This window comes from Ustilaginoidea virens, chromosome 6 (assembly GCF_000687475.1).
Source record: "Ustilaginoidea virens chromosome 6, complete sequence".
Lineage (NCBI taxonomy): Eukaryota > Fungi > Ascomycota > Sordariomycetes > Hypocreales > Clavicipitaceae > Ustilaginoidea > Ustilaginoidea virens.
The window spans coordinates 1,295,884-1,315,822 of NC_057321.1; the positions used below are offsets into that span (position 1 = coordinate 1,295,884).

The 19,939-nt window shown below is 55.9% G+C and overlaps 7 protein-coding genes across 7 annotated transcripts; 4 read left to right on the top strand and 3 right to left on the bottom strand.

The window, feature by feature from the left end:
• Positions 1-633: 633 nt before the first annotated feature.
• UV8b_07293 (uncharacterized protein) lies at positions 634-837 on the top strand (the record flags this gene model as incomplete). The annotated part of the gene is made up of 1 exon (XM_043144790.1): positions 634-837. One exon carries the CDS (start codon positions 634-636, stop codon positions 835-837), a length of 204 nt encoding a protein of 67 aa, XP_043000725.1.
• Positions 838-1,092: 255 nt separating this feature from the next.
• UV8b_07294 (uncharacterized protein) lies at positions 1,093-2,694 on the bottom strand (the record flags this gene model as incomplete). Its single annotated transcript, XM_043144791.1, has 3 exons — positions 1,093-2,294; positions 2,410-2,479; positions 2,566-2,694. 3 exons carry the CDS (start codon positions 2,692-2,694, stop codon positions 1,093-1,095), a joined length of 1,401 nt encoding a protein of 466 aa, XP_043000726.1.
• A 1,957-nt stretch (positions 2,695-4,651) lies between these two features.
• Positions 4,652-5,190, top strand: UV8b_07295 (uncharacterized protein; the record flags this gene model as incomplete). Its single annotated transcript, XM_043144792.1, has 3 exons — positions 4,652-4,717; positions 4,821-4,845; positions 4,916-5,190. 3 exons carry the CDS (start codon positions 4,652-4,654, stop codon positions 5,188-5,190), a joined length of 366 nt encoding a protein of 121 aa, XP_043000727.1.
• Positions 5,191-5,289: 99 nt separating this feature from the next.
• UV8b_07296 (uncharacterized protein) lies at positions 5,290-6,217 on the bottom strand (the record flags this gene model as incomplete). The annotated part of the gene is made up of 3 exons (XM_043144793.1): positions 5,290-5,439; positions 5,533-5,838; positions 6,014-6,217. The coding sequence occupies 3 exons, from the start codon at positions 6,215-6,217 to the stop codon at positions 5,290-5,292; spliced, it is 660 nt and encodes a 219-aa protein (XP_043000728.1).
• Positions 6,218-7,019: 802 nt separating this feature from the next.
• UV8b_07297 (uncharacterized protein) lies at positions 7,020-9,017 on the top strand (the record flags this gene model as incomplete). The annotated part of the gene is made up of 1 exon (XM_043144794.1): positions 7,020-9,017. One exon carries the CDS (start codon positions 7,020-7,022, stop codon positions 9,015-9,017), a length of 1,998 nt encoding a protein of 665 aa, XP_043000729.1.
• Positions 9,018-9,963: 946 nt separating this feature from the next.
• Positions 9,964-10,368, bottom strand: UV8b_07298 (uncharacterized protein; the record flags this gene model as incomplete). Its single annotated transcript, XM_043144795.1, has 1 exon — positions 9,964-10,368. The coding sequence occupies one exon, from the start codon at positions 10,366-10,368 to the stop codon at positions 9,964-9,966; it is 405 nt and encodes a 134-aa protein (XP_043000730.1).
• Positions 10,369-17,123: 6,755 nt separating this feature from the next.
• On the top strand, positions 17,124-19,395 carry UV8b_07299 (uncharacterized protein; the record flags this gene model as incomplete). The annotated part of the gene is made up of 3 exons (XM_043144796.1): positions 17,124-17,886; positions 17,986-19,256; positions 19,324-19,395. The coding sequence occupies 3 exons, from the start codon at positions 17,124-17,126 to the stop codon at positions 19,393-19,395; spliced, it is 2,106 nt and encodes a 701-aa protein (XP_043000731.1).
• Positions 19,396-19,939: the final 544 nt, after the last annotated feature.

Sequence of the window (19,939 nt, forward strand, 5' to 3'; positions counted from 1 at the left end):
CCGTCTACTCCGTGCGTACGCCGTACGCCGTACTCCGTACTCCGTACTCCGTACTCCATACAGCGAGCGTCTGGTCTGGTCTGGTCTGGTCGTTCAATGCCCAACGTCAACGGATTTGACCAGACCGGATTCCCAGCACGTACGTATGTATGTATCAACCTCAACCTGCTCAGCCATGCCGTGCCAGCAAAGCCACCCACGACGAGACCCCACCCATCTTGCTACTTAGGTACCTGATTGGTGCGAGGTTCCCCAGCCACCACGACCGGCTGGACCAGGTCCCGTCCCTGACGTGTCTTGAAAACTGACGTCCTCTCTTCATACTCCCTACTGCGTACATACATAGCCCGCCACAGGCTGGATAATTAGCCCCGCGGCCACACGAACAGCCACATGAACCAAACTGCTCCAAGGAACCGCCCCAGCCGCGCGCGCGTCCCTGATATCCGGGCGGTTCTGGTCTGGTCGCTCCCCGACTCGCGCGCTACTCTGTACCTACCCGTCCGCAAGCCGCCGCATCCCTTCATCCCCATCATCGCTGCCATTGCCATGTCATTGCCTCGACAACCGCGCTTGCTGCCCGTGCTTTGCTTGCTGCCCGTGCTTTGCTTGCTGCCCGTGCTTGAATCAAGCATGCACAGAGGCCGGCCGCACTGCCGGGCACGCCCATGTAATGCCTGCCTGGCATCCCCTCACGATCCATCGTCTCCGCCGCTGTCCTCGGTGGAGACTGGACGACTAAACTTGGTCGAGGCCTCGAATCCGCAGGCCGACGACATCAGTCCCCGACATGCTGCGGAGTACTCCGCCATGATCAAACTTTCCTCTGAAAGCTAGCTAGCTGCCTAGCTGCCTAGCTGCCTGTGCACAACCAACCAAGCCTGGGGAAATAAAAGTCTGGCGGCACTCGACTAGGTACGTAACAGCATGTGCCACGTAAAACAACTCGCAAAAACCTCCCCCCCCCCCCAACCACGTCTTGTGCAAATGCCGTCCATCGCAGGGCTATACGGATGAAATTTAAAACCTAATAATCAACGTCCTCTTGAAAATGCTACCACATTACTATATACAAAAGCAATCCTGAAACACCTAGCCGCAGCAGATTGTCTTCATGAATTTCTGGAAGCCGCTGGGTTGGGGCTCCGCAGGTCTCGCACTAGGCTGGCCCGCGGCCACCATGGGGCTCTGCTGCTGCTGCTGCTGCTGCTGCTGCTGCTGCTGCTGCCCCCTCGGCGGCGGCAGGTTCTGCGTGCTGTTCTGGAACTGGGCTTGAGTCGAGCCCGCAGACGTGCCCAGGTCGCCTCGGATACCCCCCACTCCGCTGGCCCGCTGCGCCGGTATGGCGCCTGGGCCGCTTGGCCGATCTCTCTTGCTGCCCATCTGCTTGATCGGTGAGGGAGGGGGGGGTTGTGCGGCGTTTAAACGGCCGACAGTAAGGTTCTGCGCTTGCTGCTGATGAGAGTTGGTAGTATTCCCAGGACGATGGCCACTGTGCAGTTCCATTTGAGACGGCCCGGGACGCACATTTGGGTTGTGGAGATATCCAGCCCCGTGGCTCTTCATCGCGTCCCATCCCTTTCCCGAATCCTTGCTCGTCTTCATCCAGTCATACTCGCCGTCCTCCACCTCGCCCGTGTTCTTCAGCGCCTGCGTGAAGAGCTCTCGCAGGTAATCGTAGTCGGGCGTATCCTCGAACCCGAGGTTTCGGACATACGTCAGGTACTTGGAGAACTCTTCGGGGAAGCCCTCGCAAAGGTCCTTGATGGCCGTCGTCTGCTTCTTCTCCCCAATCTTCTCGTACTTTTGCTTGTTCGTAGCGGCCTTGAGTCCCTGCCAGGGGAGACCGCCCCGGAGAAAATACATGAACACGTGGCCTAGAGCCTCGAGGTCATCACGTCGAGACTGTTCGCGGCCCAGGTGCGTGTTGATGCTCATGTACCGGGCAGTCCCCGATAACGACTTCCGCTCTCTATAAGGTATATGCTGCTTCGTCTTTGGATCACGGTATTGCTTGGCCATGCCGAAATCGACCACGTGAATAACATTGGCTGTTTTGTAGTTGGGACGTCCAATCAAAAAGTTGTCGGGCTTGATGTCGCGATAAATGAGATTCTTCTCATGAATTGTTTGGACTCTGGACAGCATCTGCTTGGCAACCATGACGACAGTCTTGATGGTGAAGCGGCGTCCGCAGTGGTCGAAGAGGTCCTCAAGAGAAGGACCTAGCAAGTCGATTACCAAAATGTTGTGAAGACCTTCCTGGCCGAAATAATAGACATTGGGGATGCCAGCTAAAATTAAGAAAAAAATAACAATGAATTAGCATCGTGACGGACGGGATTTCAAAAAAATAAAAAAAAAATAAAAAAAAAAACCAGGGGCTGAAGGAGAGGAGGCAGGGCTTACGGCATCCGACCAGGATCTTGTACGTCCGATATTCATCTCGAAGTTGCGGAGCGTCGCTTTTGCGAGGTTCCTGTGAGCACAAGTGTCAGGGAGACCAAGGCTTGGACCTGAAAGGTAGTAAGGGCCCATGTGAATTGAGTTTTGGCAAAGACATACAAATTTGATGGCCACTTGTTGGTTGTTTAGCAAATTGGTCCCCTCGAAAATGACGCCAAACGAGCCCTCTCCTATCTTCTTTCCTACACGATAGTGGACGCCAACAACGTTTGACGACGAAGAAGCCATGATGACGCGGCGGGAACGATTGCCTTGGGCCGACCCCGTACGTCGGCGGGCAAGTCTGTTATTCGGAATAGAAAAGCGTCGATGGAAATGAATGATGGAATTGGGGGAGGGAAATAATGCTGCGTTATCAGGATGTGTTGTTGGGTGGTGGAACAGGGATAGGAAGAACTAGCAGAAGCTTGGTGGAGAAGGGAAACGACGAATAAAAGGGTCTGGTCGAGAAGGGCAGTTTGTCGGCAGTAGGCGGTAGGCAGCAGGCAGTTGGCAGAAGGCACGACCGAGAAAAGCGTCGGAGCGGTAAGTCAGCGACGATGGACACGACCGGTCTGGTTCCTACCATCTCCGAGCGGTGGCGGCCTGTCGGTAAGCAGACGCAACGGAAAGAGAAGTCGGAGCGGCAGGTTGGCGGCGATGAACAACGACTACCAAAACCCAGGGCCTGTGCAAGAGAAAAAGGAGACGAGAGAGGTTGAGGTGAGAGGGGTTGGGGGGCTGGTATGCGAAGTCGACCAGATCTACGGAGTACCTGTGATACCGTTGGTGGAGGGAGCAGGCAGGCAAGGTCTTTGGGCAAAGTTGCCCCGGCCAATTTCTAGGGCGACCAAAAAGCGAAAAGTCTGCTGACGGAGGCACGGAACCAACAGGGCCGCAGCCGGTACCAGAAACCACAGCTTGATGTGCGGGTACAGCGGTTGTACATGGACGCAGGGAAAGGTCCGGTGGCAGGGATCAACAAGCCACGGGGGGAAGGGGGGGGGGGGACGTCGTGGTCACCCCGGACGAACTGTAGAGTGACTTGGACGGGCATCTCCAGGTGTGGAGATCTCTCCAAAGGCCAGGCAGCTCTTGAGGCCTCGCATGTATATTCCGGGTACCTTGGATCGTTTGGATACGCGAATTCCGGCCCTTCAGCCACCAAACAGTCCACGGTGTACGAGCAGTAGTAGCTCGATGGCGCTAGGCACGTTACATTCGACGGCTGCCGACACGACTGTACCGAGCACGTCACTCTCAGCCAGAAGCAGGACGTGGAGAACCTACCAGGTACATGAGAGTCCAGGAGGCACCAGGTCACTAAGTTGTTTTTCTTTCTTTGCCCAATGCAGCCAAGCTAGCGCCGCCGGCCAGGCCAGGCTAGGCCAAGCCAAGCCAAGCCAAAGCCAAAGCCAAAGCCAAAGCCCAAGCCAGGCGAGACGGCCAACAAATGGCGGCGTTCACCTCCTGGAGGCAAGTAGGAGGGAGGAGAGGTACCTCCTAGGCTTGGATGAGATGAGGCAAACATTGGTACCGCCCCGAGTCAATCGCATTGCTGAGCATGGAAGATCCCAGGCGGCTGCGAGTCACGTCCGAGGAGCCTGATCTTGCCAAGAAGTCAAGCGCAGCAATCCGGTATTGCCAGTGGCAATTGGGAACAAGTCGATGCCTGCGTTGTGACTGCGTGTGCTACCACCCTTTTCTCCCGCGCAAGTTGGCCGCTTTGGCATTTTGACTTTGGCTGGCCAAAAGCCACATGCAACGAGCCAGCGACCAGCCAGCGACCAGATTCAGCACAGATTGAACTTGCGGAAAAACCGCAAGTTGCAGGCCAACAACAAGCTCACGCCAGAACGTGTCAATCGGGGGTGCGGTCTGCCCATTCGCCAAATCCCACTACCCATCTTCGCATGGGCGTTGTCTTCACAACCTCTCCCATAAGCTCGCTGTCTTGTCGTGGAGACGAGACGACCTCGTGGTGCCCCTTCAGTCATTCCCAAGTCGTCCGTCAATGAGTACCTATTGACCGTCATTCGCAGTTTCCCGACCTGCTCAGCTTAGGCTGTCGTCGCCGTCGGTAGAGCCCCTGGACCTTCAAAAAAAAAAAAAAAAAAAAAAAAAAAAAAAAAAAAAAAAAAAAAAAAAGGCGGAGGCAGCAATGGGCCAAGAAGATGGACGGTGGACTTGTGGCGCTCCAGACCAGATGGAGGTTAGTTACGGCTGTGAAGATTCGGCGAAGCCTCAGCAGCCTGCATTGCAATCCGGCTGTGTATGTGTAGCTTCATGTAGCTCCAACCGGCGTCGTCATATACATCCATGACCGATGCAGTTGCGTCGATATTCGCTCTCCCCAGCTTCCATACCTTTCACAGGGATGCCAAACGCATCGGCAATCAGGTACCAAGGGCGCTGCAAACCAGTCATGATGTTATGGACAGGCTGCTAATCGTGTGGTGGCGCAATATAGATCCCTCGGTGCAACAACAAACTCACATGCATATTGCACAATTGTTGCCAAAGTCTCTCCCACACGGGCACACGGGGCACGGTTTCTTAAAGTATACTCCAGTACCTTGCAGAAGCGCGGGAAACGTTTTGCATGAAACCCCCAACAAGTGTATTGCAGGCTTCTGCCTCTATGCTAAAGTTCGCGGGTACCTGAACCAACGCCTCCAGCCCAGTCGCCTCCAGGCTTCATTAAACTCTGCGCAAAAATCTCCACACGACCTAGTTTTTCATTAGTACATGACCGTGGCTCGCTGCTTGACGAGTCGACTCTCCAACCAATGGATCGCTCCCCGTAAGAAGGTGAGACGAGGCCCCCGAAATGTGACACGACACCTAAGTGAGCTTCTGCTTGATGAAAAAGGATCGGAGATGCGACAGTTGCCAAGCACACGTAAGGCCAATGACGATAAGCTGGATGATGATCCACCGGATAACACGGGCGTTGGTCGTTTCAGACTGGTCTCTGAAGTCGGCTTCACGTTCCTTTTTTTTTTTTCCTGTCAGTCATGTGATCATAGTCATGCAGGTGGCAAGAGAAACGAGGCGTAGGGGAGTTGGCAAACTAGCAAAACATACTCTTTGGAACACTTGCTCACGACGAATGTCAATCAGCCTATTGTTCAGGTCCTTTACGCGTCCCGCGATATCCTCCATCTTGTCCTTGTCGCTGCTTTGAATCTGACCCGACTCGCCAATCACAAGGTCAAGCTTCATCTTGATGCCGCCGTTAGGGCCGTGAGCGGACAACCACGATGATCGACCGGACGTTGACGAGGGCGTAAAGCATATCTTGTGGTCGCCGGACTCGTGGGCGGTGAAGGTAAAGCGGCCGGAGGACGAGCCTCGTTGGGAGACGACACGATGATCATTGTCAAATACTTCCTGTTAGGACGGTCAGTCAGGCATTACGAGGCGTAGACCTGTTCCTTTTGAAGAGGCAGCAAAGCTCGCACTAAGCAAGCTTATCGATGTGCTTTGCTTAAAAAAATAAAATAGGAAAAAAAAAAAGACAGAGAAAGACGGGGAGGATGGGAGAAAGAGGCAATATCACACGCACATCAACAGAAATGTAGATGTTCAGGCCAGTATGCTGCTGCCAGGCGTGGATACGGTCGTCATACTCCTCAGCAGAGTAGTGTCCCACGACCAGTGTATCCTTTGGAAGGTCTTCGAAGAAGCATTTTGGCGTCGAAGCATCGACGTAAAAGTACAAAGCCTGTGCGGCCGATGCCAGCGACAGGAGAGAAAGGAAGGCCTTCATGATTGTTGTGACTGCTGTCGATTCGCTGGCGGATAGCTTTACGTGATGACGCTTCCAATCCAAGGCATCCGTTGGAGACGCGGAAATCTCCCTAGACCTCGTCCAGACCAGAGCCGGATTTGCGATGGGGTAGGCAGCGTTCAGCGACGAAGTGTTGAACGTCGGAAGGGGGTTCGCGATGCTCCCTATCTGGGCTACGTGCTCAGAAAGCTGCCACGTTCAAGAGAAGAGAGGGACACCTCCCATTCGCCGGGTGGGTTGCGCTGTGATTGGCTCAGCCTGCCAGCATGTGCACCCAAGGCAAGGGGGGCCAAGGGCGAAATCACGTGATCGCTTTCTTCCCAGTACGCCCCGTCAAGTAAAGTTATCAATGCCTTTGCCTTGCCTTGCCGCGCGACTGTAAACTACTCCAGAGTCCAGAGTCCAGAGTCCAGACAGCCCAGCCCATGGTGACTTGCATCAACCACCCCAGTTGTAAATTTTGGAGACGCATTATTTCGCATCGGATCCGCAGACAACCGGTCAAATTCCGGATGCGCCCATCGGGGGTCACGTTCTCTCTTTTCTGATCTAGACGATTTCTCTTTTCCCTTTTCCCTTTTTTTTTTTTTTATTTTTTTTTTTTCCCTCTCAGAATCTCGGCCCTCGTTTCAAGTTGATCCGTGTCCGCACGCGATGACGCGGATGGATTGAACCCGGCCAAATTCAACATCTCGACCAGCTACAAACTCGCAGCGCATTCTCCTGGTCAATCGGCAAAAGGCCTACAACAACATCAACTCCGCGACTGCATCGGCGAAACATGACGTCCTCGGACCTCCGCGATGTTCTTAACCTAGGAGATTCGTCGTCTGGACCTCGACCGTCAAAGAAGCAAAAGACGTCTGCGTCTCGGCCCAGTCTCAAAGGCCTTGCCCGCGAAGTGCTCAACCTCGGAGGCGACAACCCGATCGCGATTGTTCCCCAGGCCTCTCACTTCAAAAAACGGCGCCTGGCCAGCCGAAAGCCCACGGCTCGATGGGAACTCAGACCGTTCAGGAACTCGGGGCGCCAGGACGCAAGCTTGATACTGAGGCACTGGAGACGGAAGGAGGCGAAAGAGCCCCCCGCGGGCCTTGCGGGCCAGCAGCACGGGCAGCAAGCGGGAGGCGCAGGGGCGACCGAGCCCGAGGAGGCTGTGGAAGATTCCACGTTTGCAAAGTTCAACGTCAAGGTGCAGGTCCCCCGGTACAGCGCGGACCAGTACCGGGTCTCGCTCGAGAACGACGACTGGACCAAGGAGGAGACGGACTACTTGATGGACATGGCGAGCGACTTTGATCTCCGCTGGACCATCATCTGGGACCGGTACGAGTGGACACCGGCCGCGACGAACGGCGAGACCGACGCAGACGGCGACGAGGGCAAGGCCATTGTGCCTGCTGCGAGGCCCCGCTCCATGGAGGACTTGAAGGCCAGATACTACGAGGTCGCTGCCAAGATGATGGCGGCGCACAAGCCCGTTCAATACATGACGCAGCAGGAATACTCGTTGCACGAGCTCATGGCGCAGTTCAACCCTAAGCAGGAAAAGCTGCGCAAGGAATTCGCCATGACCACGCTGTCGAGGTCCAAGGAGGAAGCCCGCGAGGAAGAGTCGCTGCTCCTCGAAACCAAGCGCATCCTGGCGAGGAGTGAGCGGTTCAACGAGGAACGGAGGGAGCTGTACAACAGGCTGGATTACCCGAGGGCCGAGGCCGACATCAGCTCGTTCAAGTCCTCGGCCGGTCTGCAAACCCTGCTGCAGAACCTCATGAGCGTAGACAAGTCCAAGAAGAGAAAGTCCATTCTGGGCACCGAGGGAGCCAGCACGCCGGCCGCAGCAGCAGCGGCGGCGGCGGCGGCGGCCACGGCGGCCCAGAGCGCTGCGGCGGCGGCACCCGCCGAGTTTGGTGGCAAGAGAGACAGCAACGCGGCCTCGAACGCCGCCACGCGCGAGTCCACTGCTGCCACGTCGACACCGACCGCTGCCAGCAAGAAGGCGCAGCAGCTGGAAAAGCAGCACCAGCACCAGCCCCTGGTTCGGCGAAAGCTCAGCAGCCACGAAGAGGCCGTGTATGGCGTCACGCACCACGACAGACTCGGCTCCGGCCCCACCTTTCGGACCGAGAGAATCAACAAGCTCTTCTCGCACAAGTCCAACCAGCAGCAGTTGCGTATTAACAATACCCTCAACGAGCTGGACGTGCCTGCCAAGCTGGCCATGCCGACCGCCGCCACGACGCTGCAGTACGAGCAGCTGCTCGCGGCCGTGAACAGCCTGCTGGACGCCAGGAAGGTGTCGGACAAATTCGACGCCGAGATCAAGATGGAGCAGGCCAAGAAGGCGGACCGGGAGAGGACGCAGGCTCCCGGCCCGACGCTGTCGGCCGGGTCCAGCAGGAAGCCGGCGGCGGACAAGAGCCAGCCCTCGGAAACCAGCAGCGCCGCAGAGGCGAGAGCTCCCGCTGGCCTGGCGCGGCCGGAAGCTCAACCGGCCGCCGCCGCCGCCGCCGCCGCCGCCGCCAACAGGAGCGAGGGGCCCAGGGATCGGCCTCGGCCGGCTCCCAGGGGAGGCGAAGAAGAAGCCGGGCCTGCCCAAGGCGACTCATGCGCGAAACCGGCGGGGAATGGACCGACCGCGGGCAAGCCAGCCGAGGATGATGGAACCAACGGCAAAGGCGCCCCCAGGCCGGGCGGCAGCAGTGGTGGTCACAAACGAAGTGCGAGTGTGCTCAGCGCCGTCAGCGACAAGAGCGCTAAACGGCAAAAGAAGCAGTAACGAAATTCTGCACACAAGTCCGCTCTACGTGGCCCCGTGCCCCCCCCCCCCCTTTCACCCTTAAAAGCTCGTTCGGTTCTTTTTTCGAACGGCGCGCGTTTGATTACCCAGTCGGGACAAGGATCCATGCCAAGGAACCGCGGCGTCGTATGTTTGGGGAAGGGGGGGGGGGGGGACAAAGGCTGTGGGCGCTATTCTTCGTTGAAGCAAGAGCACCAAACTCTGTTTCCATCATGACCAAGATCTGGAGGGCTTCAAGAGCTGCGTGTCAAGACATTCTCCCCGGCAGCCACCCGAAGCTTGGGGACTGGTGGACCCTCAAAGGTACGGGGCTGCCCGGGCAGCATGTCTTGAGGACTTGGGTTTCGAGGCCAGGGAAAGGCCGGCGTCAAGTGGCCAGCCTTGGGTTTGGTCTTTGTGCGACGTCCAGGGGCTGGCGCGAGGGAGACTCATGGTGAGGCGAGAAAGGAAATGTTTTTCTCGGTTCACTTCGGCCAGCGGCTTCCTAGCCGGGCCTCGACGTCTACAATGCAGATACATTACTTCGCGAAGGATGATAAATTACCACTTTTTGGGCATGCGCCTACACGTGCTTGAAGAATCATTTAATTTGGGTGCCACACCGAAAGCGTGTTTGTCCCACCCCTTGGGCGCCTTACTACGTGATGGGGATTGTGAATGCTATTTGGCCTGTCAATTGGTGACGAGGACCACGAAGGAAGGGATGGAGGTGCAAACACACCAAAGTTGCCCAGCCATGCTACCTGCGGAATCACCAAGGGGAAAGTCGAGAAGGGGGGGGGGGGGCAAAAAAAGGCAATTCACGCATGAGATGATTGATTGATATTGCGGCAGGCAATGCCAGCCCAACAACTGCGTGGGACGGATATCGATAACGAGGCTGACAGCGAGTTCCACGTACCCGCCGCGTAGGAACAAGGGGTTGTTATGGATGGCTGCAAGATGGACGAGTCCTAGCAACGAAATGTCCCCGCGGGTCGATGTTAGAAGGGTTGGCCAGCCATCCATGACCATGTATGGGATGAGCGGTGACTGGTTTCGAAGGTCGGGCGTCAACCCGCAGTTGCTGGCTTTCTCCGTTATGTCGGCCGGCCTTGAGGGTGCAGCCATCGAGAGCAAGGAGGCTATCGTTTGGAGCAGTAGCAGGAGCAGGAGCAGGCGCGGGCGCAGGCGGAGCGTGCTTTGGCGCCCTCAGCAAATTAACCTTGAAGTGGCGGGTGCGGCGGCCCATGGTCCATGTGGTTTCAGGATTCAGGTGTCCAGCGGCAAAGGAAGCGGACGCTAAATGCTGGACCTGGGGAAGATGTGAGTGATTGTCGACGAGGTACATGGGTATTTAGCCCAGAGGACAAAACAAAACCCGACTTTACGCGGTGACTGGGTGGTGGTTGCTCGTCAAGACGCAAGGCACGTACGCGTTGCCAGCAGAGAGAGACAGAGAGAGAAGGAGAGTGGAGCTTGCATGCCGAGTGAAATGCCACCGTCTTCGCGTGGCAAGCATCAGCAGATTTCTGGGAAGCGCTTAGCAGTGAGCACGGGCGGGTATCCCGTGACGCGAGGTGTGATTGGTCGTTTCTGCTGGCCCAAGATGAATAGTGGTCGAATCGCATCGGGCTGGGGGCACATACGGCCGGGCCTGGAGCTTGACCAGATAGTCCGTACAATGGTGCGACTCGGCTCCGATGGGGCGGACTGACGCCGTCCTACCAGCCTAATTCCATTCTTCATGTACTCGGTAGTCTGTTTGCTGTATTTGTGTTCTTTTTATAGATCCAACCTGACGCAATGGGCCTCTATGCGTCAGTGTCAGTGCATAAACGCAAGGTGCTCGCTCAGTGACGGTCCAGCGGCCGGGTGTGCACTGTAAGCGAAGGGCTGTGCTATTATTCTATTCCTGGCAGCTCAGATCAGAGGCTAGTGAAGAAGGCCTGGGTCGTTCGTTTGGGGCAAAATCGGAAATCGACCAGTTGACTGCATGTGGTGGTCCGCATACCCGCTGGAACTCCTGTTCAGGGCGATATTCGTCAACGCCCCATCGATGGCCACCCCCACTTCCTCCTCCAGCGGTCCCGAGCGCGCAGACGCGCTCCAGCAATATGAACAGGGGGGGGGGGCTTTTGTCCAATGCGGCGGGAAAACAACGTGGGTGGCCCGTGACGGGAGACGAGACGCCCGCGGCACCCCTGTCCCATGCGCGCTTCCAGTGCGTAGGGAGCGGGACAGCCAGGCGAAAGGCAGCACAGCCCTTGCAAAGGTTGGATTTGCCGATGCTGTCGGCGAACCTAACGGGCGTTTCCTGTTTCAAGCTGCCAGGCGCCTTGTTCGATACCCACTTCTGGGCAGTCTTTGCAACGAGTTGGCCGAAAAACAAAGCTGCTACAATTGAGCGCCTTGGCTGGGTGGGATGAGAATGATGAAGATGAAGAGAAGAAGAAGAAGAAGAAGACGATGATGGTGGTGATGATAATGATGATGATGAAAGAGAAGAAAGAAAAGAGAGAGAAGAAGCGAGAGAGCTCGCCGTGATTCGCTTCAATGCATCCGCCAGCTGGCGAGACCCAGATTCTACAGTCGCCAGCCGCAACTAACGAGTGCTAGCAGCTTCCCAATCCGTCACCCCAACCGAGCCAACCGCGCGTTGCCGTCGGAAAGGAGTGGGTCGTGGGTCGTCGAGGGCTCCGAGGGCGTCGAGGGCGTTCTCAACCGCGAGATTGAAAAGGCTTGGCATCGAGTAGGCGCCATGTCCCGTCAGTACCTAGGTACTTATGCAGCATGTAGCACGTACCTCCCCTTTGTGGAAATTTAGTGGAAATTTAGTACATAGTGTTCGTCGCTCCAGCCGACCGACTTCAACGCTTCGATCCCTGATAGTCTTCCATCTGGACGCAGTAATACCATGCATGCATCGCATCGTCCCGCAAACCAAGTGACCACCGCAAATCGACAGCCAAAGGTCGTGGGCGAGGGTCAGCTGCGCCTCCTGACACCTGGTTTCCTGGTTTCCTGGTTTCCTGGTTTCCTGGTACTTCTCGTAACGTCTTGCCATGTCTCGTTCCGTGTGCGAAGCCCCCTTTCGGTTGCTGACTGCGGTTGCTTGCTGACGGCTGTTAGGGTAACCCCGGTAAAACCCAGCTGCTCTCGTGCTCGACGGGAGTGCCACAAGCAATCACTAGGCAGGACACCGCGGCAGAGCATCGCAAGACGTGTGCTGCGCTAGTGCCAGCCTGAGGCTATGTGGTAGCTGACTGCCGTGTCCTCTCAAAGGGTTGTCTTCCAAGGGGCATCATATAACCGCCCGCCTAGGAGCATGCCCGTGTGGCGCTAAGCATCATCACCTTTGGTTCAATGAGACGAGACGGTTGCTTTTTCCGTCCATTCGCGCGACAAGCGCAACCAAAGGCCTCTATCGAGGAGGCTAGCCTTGCTTTTCAGTTCAACATGACATGACGTTGGTTTCCAACTCGTCAGTCCCAAAGCCCATCGGCGTCTGGCACATACTCTAGCACCAACCAAACCAGCCTTGCCGACCGTGGATTTCCCAGAGGTCAACGTCCTTTTTGTGAACAAAGAATCGCTTACTGATATGATGGCACTCGTTGTTGCTGCAGACTGTGATGGCTTACCTTTGCCTCAGCTACGTGCGTTTCTCGAGCACTACGGGAGCACACAAAAGCAGTCACTTGTTCCAACCCGCCATGCCATGCCGTGCCATGCCGTGCCGTGCCATGCCGTGCCATGCCGTGCCAGGGCCAGGCTTGTCCATGTGGGCCAATGACGGAACTGGCGTCTTGGGCGCAATGCATCCTCCAAAGACTGGTTAAGCACAGCCGCGACAAAATGGGTACGAGGTGTTAGACGCGGCGTTAATACATAGGAACAACCCAGCCCACACCATGCCAACCTCCCGGTATCAGTCTCGTCATTGGCCAGCCGCCGGCTTCAGATTAGGTCGGTTGATTAAGTTGCTCGACCAGCAAGGGAACAGAACGTGCCTAGGCATGAGCCCATCTACCGACCAGGATGAAACATTGCCTCGAAGTGCATGGCATGGATCAGGGGCGTACTCTTATTGTTCTTTGTGTGTGGTCGGTCACCTGGCCTCGACGTCTGGTAATGGCATTGCCCTGCGCTAAATACTCCGTTCTGAGGCTCTAAATCCCCCCAAATTCTGCAATGATAAAACAATCAATCTGCCGTCGCCACAGGCTTCGTCCAAAGGCTGCTGCCGTAACGTCAGCACGCATCAATGCCGATTGGACGGTGAGGAGCCTCGACAGAAACAATAAATGCGTCTATAGGCAAATAAACTTGGCCACGACATGTGTCTCGGAGTGCTCAGGGAGCAGCCAGCGGGGCGGAGTCGCAACAGAACTTAAGATGAAGCTTTTCTTTCTTTTTTTTTTTTTTTTTCCAAAAAAAATCAAGTCTGACTTTGCAAAAGGTTCCTTACTGTTACGGGGAGTCGGGACCGAGTCTACGCGGACGCAAGCTTGCATCCGCGTATTTTCACTTGGTGGATCTGTCATGTCGCACAAGGCTGCTGGGGGGGGGCTTTCAATTTCAATCAGGAGAATTCAGTCGGCTCATGTTTTTTTTTTTTTTTTTTTTTTCCCCTTTTTCTTTTCCCTTTTTCTTTCTGCCATGTCCCAGTCACTCTGCCGGAAAGGTGCGTCGTGCACGCCCTACTAATAGAGTTTTGTCCGACTATCTCCCGTCCGCATATGTATAAGCAGCCGGTGCGTACATAGCAAATTTAGCAAACAATGCAGGTACTGAGTAAGGGGGTGCGGCTGGAATAAAGTCTCTCCCCCCCACCCCCCTCCCCGCCCCCAAAAAAAAAAAAAAGTTCAAAAAGAAAATATCAAGTTGACTGCAAACAACTACAAACTCGGGTAGGCTCGTGCTGTCATCAGCGTCGTCATGCACATTGCACACCAGACTGCAACAGCTTAACCGACATGGCTGGACAGGTCCGAGCGGGCCCTTGTCGCGGCAAACACCGCTTACTGCGGCCACGCCCCAGGCTGGATATGGGATATGCATAGGGAACGAGGATGATGGGGGTTTCCATAGGCTGAGTTTGCTTGGGTCAAATGTCTTGCATTGTCTGTCTTGGGCTTGTGCACAAGCTGTGTGGCTCACCATGAGCCGGGGGGGCTTTTTTGGGGATGGAGCCATCCGTCCGTGTCTGGTCGACGCGCGAGGCAAATCCTTTTCGTCGGGTTCGTCTTCGGGGCCGCTTGCACATTCGCGCAACTGACTATTCCGTACTACTCCGTACGCACCGGGGAGAGGGGAGAGGCGGGAAAAAGCGTTTTTGTTTGGGCTTGGCGAATTGGGGTCTGCAGACTCGGGAACTTTTTCTATCGATGGGCAAATTTGCGCACGACGAGGCTGCTGCAGCCATTGGGTTCAGAGTTCACATGAGGTTGATCTGGTTATCCGTAGCAATGACCGTGAATGACTGACCAGGAGCATTCTCCCGTTCCGCCGTTCTCGGCCGAGCACGAGAGGGCTTGCTCCGTGCGGAAGTCGAGGTAAACCTTGGGAAGCTGCAAGCTTGCACGCGCAGCACTCCATTCTTGCCCTGCAGACTGGGGTGAGCTTGGGGTGCCATGTACATTAGGTACCTACGTAGGTACCTACCTTATGTAACCCGCCAACAGCACCGGAGAATGGGAGAACGGACGGGGGGGACGAGCATGACGGCCTGGGGTGGAGACGTGGGGCCAGGCCAGGCCCAGACCCAGACTCAGACTCCATTGACTCTTTGCGCCAGACGTACTACCAGGACAAGGAAGGGGTGGCTTCTCTTGGCAGCTGTCCAGGAACAAAGTTGACCTGGTCGACAAGGCCTTAGGTACCTACCTTACTTACCTAAGGTAGGTAGGCACTTGGGTACCTTCCCAGCTTGCTTGCCGTGCGAGTCGCCGGGCTGCTACCCGGGTCTGCACAAATGAAACGAGAGAAACTCTGTCATACAACGTTGCAAAGTCGGCAAAAAGGAGCGATACACGCTCGACAAAAGCTCGGCAAAAAGCTCGACAAATCCCACGCGGCGAAACTTTGCCGCTTTTCGCGTCGAACCGTCGTCAATCTTGTTTGGTTGCGGTCGCAGCCAACGGGCTTGTTGCGTGACACCAACAACAAGCACCAGAGCACCAGAGCACCAGACTCGACGTTGCCGTGACTGTGCTCCCTGCCCGCCCCCCCCCCCCCCCAAACATTCCCTCCTCCGAGCCGGCGCTGGAATCCGGTATCCAGTCCAATCCCAGCATCAATCCAAAGCATTGGCATCTGCTGCCAATGCCGCCCACCCACACTTCTTCCCAATGCAGCGCCAAACGCGACCGGCAAAGCACGGGTGAACAACGCGCCGCCGCCTTTCCGACTGACCTGCGCGTCTCGGCGCTGCCAGCTGCCTATTCGCCCTATCGCACCAGGTCAGCCAGGCGCCAGACGCCGCTACGGAAGTACTCCAAGCCCGCAGTTGACGCTAGGACGTTGATGACGCCACCCCCCCCCCCGCCCTCCTCTCCGCCTACACCCTCCACGACCCGCTCGCTGTCCAATGACCCCTTGCTCCCTTGTAGACCTTGTGCCTTCCCTCACCCTGTCTCGTCCCTTCCTTCCCAAGCGCCATGCCGCTAGAGAAATTTTTGAGGGGCACAAGGGGGCGACGGGGGAACAAAAAAAAAAAAAAAGAGAAAAAGTGAAAAAGTGAAAAAGAGAAAAAGAGAAAAAGAGACGAAAAAAAAAGAAAATAAAAAGAAAATAAAAAGAAAATAAAAAGAAAATAAAAAAAGCCCAACAAGTACTTGCCCAGAAGAGTCTAGGCCTCGTCATCACAACGGAGCACAAGGGGGTCTGGTCGCCAAATGACAGCGAGGTGGGCCGCCCACTTTGCTCGCCTGGAAACTAGCGAGGGAAAAGCGCGGCTTCCGGGCTTAGCGATCGTCTCGGCGCCCTACCGGCAAACAAGGCCAACATTGAATCAATCAATTCTTTCCTCCCCTTTGCCCATGCGGCTGTACTGGCTGTACTTGGGTTGTACCTCCTGCGTATGTGTACGGGGGGCTTGGCTTTTCCTTTCTCTTATTCCCATGCCCGCCTGCTCGTGCTTGTTGCAAGGGGCTGGCCAACTGGGCTTCCTGTTCCCTTCGTAAAGATTCCAGCGTCCGCCCCTCCCTCCTCGCAACCCGCGTCTTGATCAGAAGCCGCCAACCTCGGGGCCCTGTCTGGTCGCTTGTTGTCTCGTCTCATCCTCGCCCTGCATCGATGGTTCCTTCTCTCTTCCACCTCTTGCTCTCTCTTCCCTTTTTTCTCATCTCCTTCGAGACCTGTCCCATCGGTCGGCAATCACCATGTGGAATTTCCGTCTTTCGAAGCCCAACTGATCCCGTTGCTTCGTCGACATCGCACAACATAGCCTTTTCAAGCCCTTGCTGGACTGGACTTGGTCAACTGCCTCGATCACAACGGCTCAAACATCTGCCCCCCCCCTCCCCCCCCCCCCCCCCCCCGCGCCAAGGGACTCGAAAGTCAGTCAGGCTTCACTTTCCGCCACCACATCGTCAAGGAATCGACGGTCACGGGAACCGGGAGCGTAAGCACGTCTTGGGGGCAGATGCTACCTTGGTAGTGAACAGCAATCCCCTTTTCACGCTGTATCGAACTGGCATCCTTGCACATCACCTCTTCATCCCATTGCTGGTCTCCCAAGGTGAGAGCGGCGACGAGGCGGGGCTAGGCTGCTAGACATTGGGAGGCGCAACTGTAGGACTCAAAACTGGCTCATCACCAGGTGCTACATTTCTAAGAGGAGGCTCAAGACTAGTCAAGACGTGGGCTGGATCCTCGGCTTGATTGGTTGGCTTTGCGCTGAACCGAGTCTGAGCTGCAAGCACCACCACACTTGCCTCCAGTTGGTCTTCCATCAAAAAGACAAACAAGACTGGCGACATTTATTTGCTCTTTCCTTTGCCTTCTCTTATTTGTCCCCCCCTCCCCTTTTTTGCCATCCGGAGTGGGTCAACAACACCTTCGCGGTCTAATCACCCGGCCAGCCTGGACATACATACCATTATGTCTGCATTCACGGCTTTAAATGGTGGCTCTCCAAAGACACATGATCCTCCACCCGAGAACGCTGCCAAGGCCCTCCTCCCCTCTGATGAAAGAAACCAGATTGCGCATAAATCCTATGGTCGCAGGTCCCCTGAGACTGTTTCAAGCCATAGAGATGGTTGGCAAGGCCGAAATTCCGAACGAAAACAACTTCCGTCGGGAGGATTTCCTGATGGGGAGAGCTCGCAGAAGCGCAAACGATCAAGCTCGACTGAGCCGAGATGTGAGGGTACGTCGACACGGGAACGAACGCCGGAGCCGGCCTTGGCTGGATCCCAGAATGACGCCAGAGAGGTGTATGGGCCTCTTCAACGAGAGAGCATGCATTTCGGGGAGGCAACACGAGAAAAGGACAGCGCCTGGCCAACACAAGCACCACCTCGAGTGGAGAGAAACGGCTATGAATCACAACAAAGCTCAGCCACCTCTCCCCGCGGGCAGATTGAGGAGCAGATTGGCGATGCCATCCAGAGGGCCGCAGGTCAAGCTATTCGGAGGGCCGCAGAGCAGGCGGACCACAGCGACTACACAAACAACAGCCCAGATGCCGAAGAGAGGCCTGGAGCCGCTTTTGGAAGCCCTTATGGTAGCGAACAAATACCCGAGTCTATTCTACAGCACGACCCCAAAAAGAGGAAGCGCAACTTCAGCAACCGCACCAAAACCGGCTGCTTGACTTGCCGTAAACGGAAGAAGAAGTGTGACGAACAAAAGCCTGAATGTACGTTTTTTGACGCTTGATGTCGGGCGATGGATGCATGGCTAGCCCCTTTGGCTGCGCAGGGCGCATGATGCTAACGAAAATTTTGGGTGGTTTTAGGCAGCAATTGTATCAGGGGAGGGTTCCTCTGTGCTGGATATCCTCCACAGCGAGGAGCTGGCTGGCCAAAGCAGGACGCGAAAGCATCTGCTGTACCGCTCGAGTCCAAAGATCCATCATACGTCCCCCCCGGCGCGTATGGCATGCCGCAGCATGGTGCATATGTGCCGACGCCGCCGCCGCCGCCGCCGCCGCCGCCGCCGGTGAAGCGGGAACCCCTACCGCATTATCGCGGCCAGGTCCTCCGCATAGACCCCCCCCAAGGCCGGCCTTTGGCAGTGACGGAGGATGACCGGCCAACGGTATCAACCATTTCGACAATGACGAGCGCGTCTGCTACAAGCCCGGAGAACAAGTTGTCAGCGATGGCCTACACGCCCGGCAATAGTAATGCCTTTCCCACGCCTGTCAGTGCGAACCCGCAGCCTCCGCCGTTTGGAGAGAGGATGAGCAAGGAGTATCAGCGAGTACCTCCCCTGCATGATCTCAGCAGAGGAAGCGAGCCAGAGACGCCGCATTCGAGCAATCATCTGCCACAAATCAACATCTTGCACCCAACTCGCACCAGCAGTCCAACACCTCCTCATCCACCGCCACCGCCACCACCGCCACCGCAGCAGCCGCCAGCGTCGTCGTCGTCGTCGTCAAATGCCCAAGTCGCCGCTCAGTTGGTCCTGTCGCACACGCCGTACCCCCAACGCCGGACGCAAAAGGAGGAAATGCTATCTGGACGACACTTTTATCCCTTTGACAAGGAGCTGTGCCTGGAACGGGAACGATGTGCGGCAGCGTGCTGGAGGTTTAACAACCTGACGACGCCTCCTACGAACGGAGTATCTCCGGAAGAACGAGCCCGACTGTTTCTGGAAATCCTTCAACCGCGAGACCCAGTGCGCATCTCACCAGCCGAGGCCTCTCCGGTCACCAATGTCGGCCGCGTCGGCCGTCACGTCGCTGTCGAAACCCCCTTTACCTGCGACTATGGCTACAACATCTCGATTGGTCATCATGTTGTCGTTGGACGCAACTGTACCATCAACGACGTCTGCGAGGTGAGGATTGGAGACAACTGCGTGATTGGGCCCAACGTTAGCCTCTTTACGGCCTCGCTTCCCATTGACCCAAAGAAGCGTCAAGGAGGTCAAAGCCCGCAGTTTGGGAGGGGAATCACCATTGAGCAGGACTGTTGGATCGGTGGAGGCGCCATGATTCTTCCGGGTCGCACCATCGGCAAGGGGAGCACGGTAGGTGCTGGATCCATCGTTACCAAGGTAAGCGCAGGATATCACCCACCTCTTTGGACGTTGAAGATGCCGATGGCTAACTGGGTGACCCAAGGATGTTCCACCCTTTACCGTTGTGGCAGGCAACCCAGCGCGAGTTCTCCGAGGAATTGGCATTGCACCATGATGATTCGCATGTTGTGGGAGCTATGGCTTTTTTTTTTTTTTTTTTTCTTTTTTTTCTTTTTGAGAGAGAGATTTCTCATTTTCTTTGCTCCTTTGTCTTTTGTCTTTTGTTTTTATTTTATTTATTTGTTTTATTTTCCAAGCTGGTTGGAGGGGGGAAAGGAAAAGGAAAAGGAAAAGGGGGGTTGGTTATTTTCCTAGTTCATCTCGTGCCATGATACCCAAGTGTACGACCGACATGCCAAATTTTGTGTAATAGTAGCTGCCTCATAGCAAAGCAGTAAGCAGAAAAGCAGGAACCAAAGTGTTTTACGTGGCGACTGGTTCGTCGCGAGTTTCTGGGTTTCTTCTTGGGAGTTGGGAGGTGGTTTTGGCGGATGCTGGGCGGAATAGGTTGTGTGACTGAATAACCAAGTGCTTTGAGCTTGTAATCACAGCATGCCGACTATGCGACACGCTGTTGCTCACGCAGGTTGTTGTTGGCCGCGGTACAATGCCTACCTGGTACCTGGTGACGTGTTGCCGCCAAGATGGCTGGGCAACGA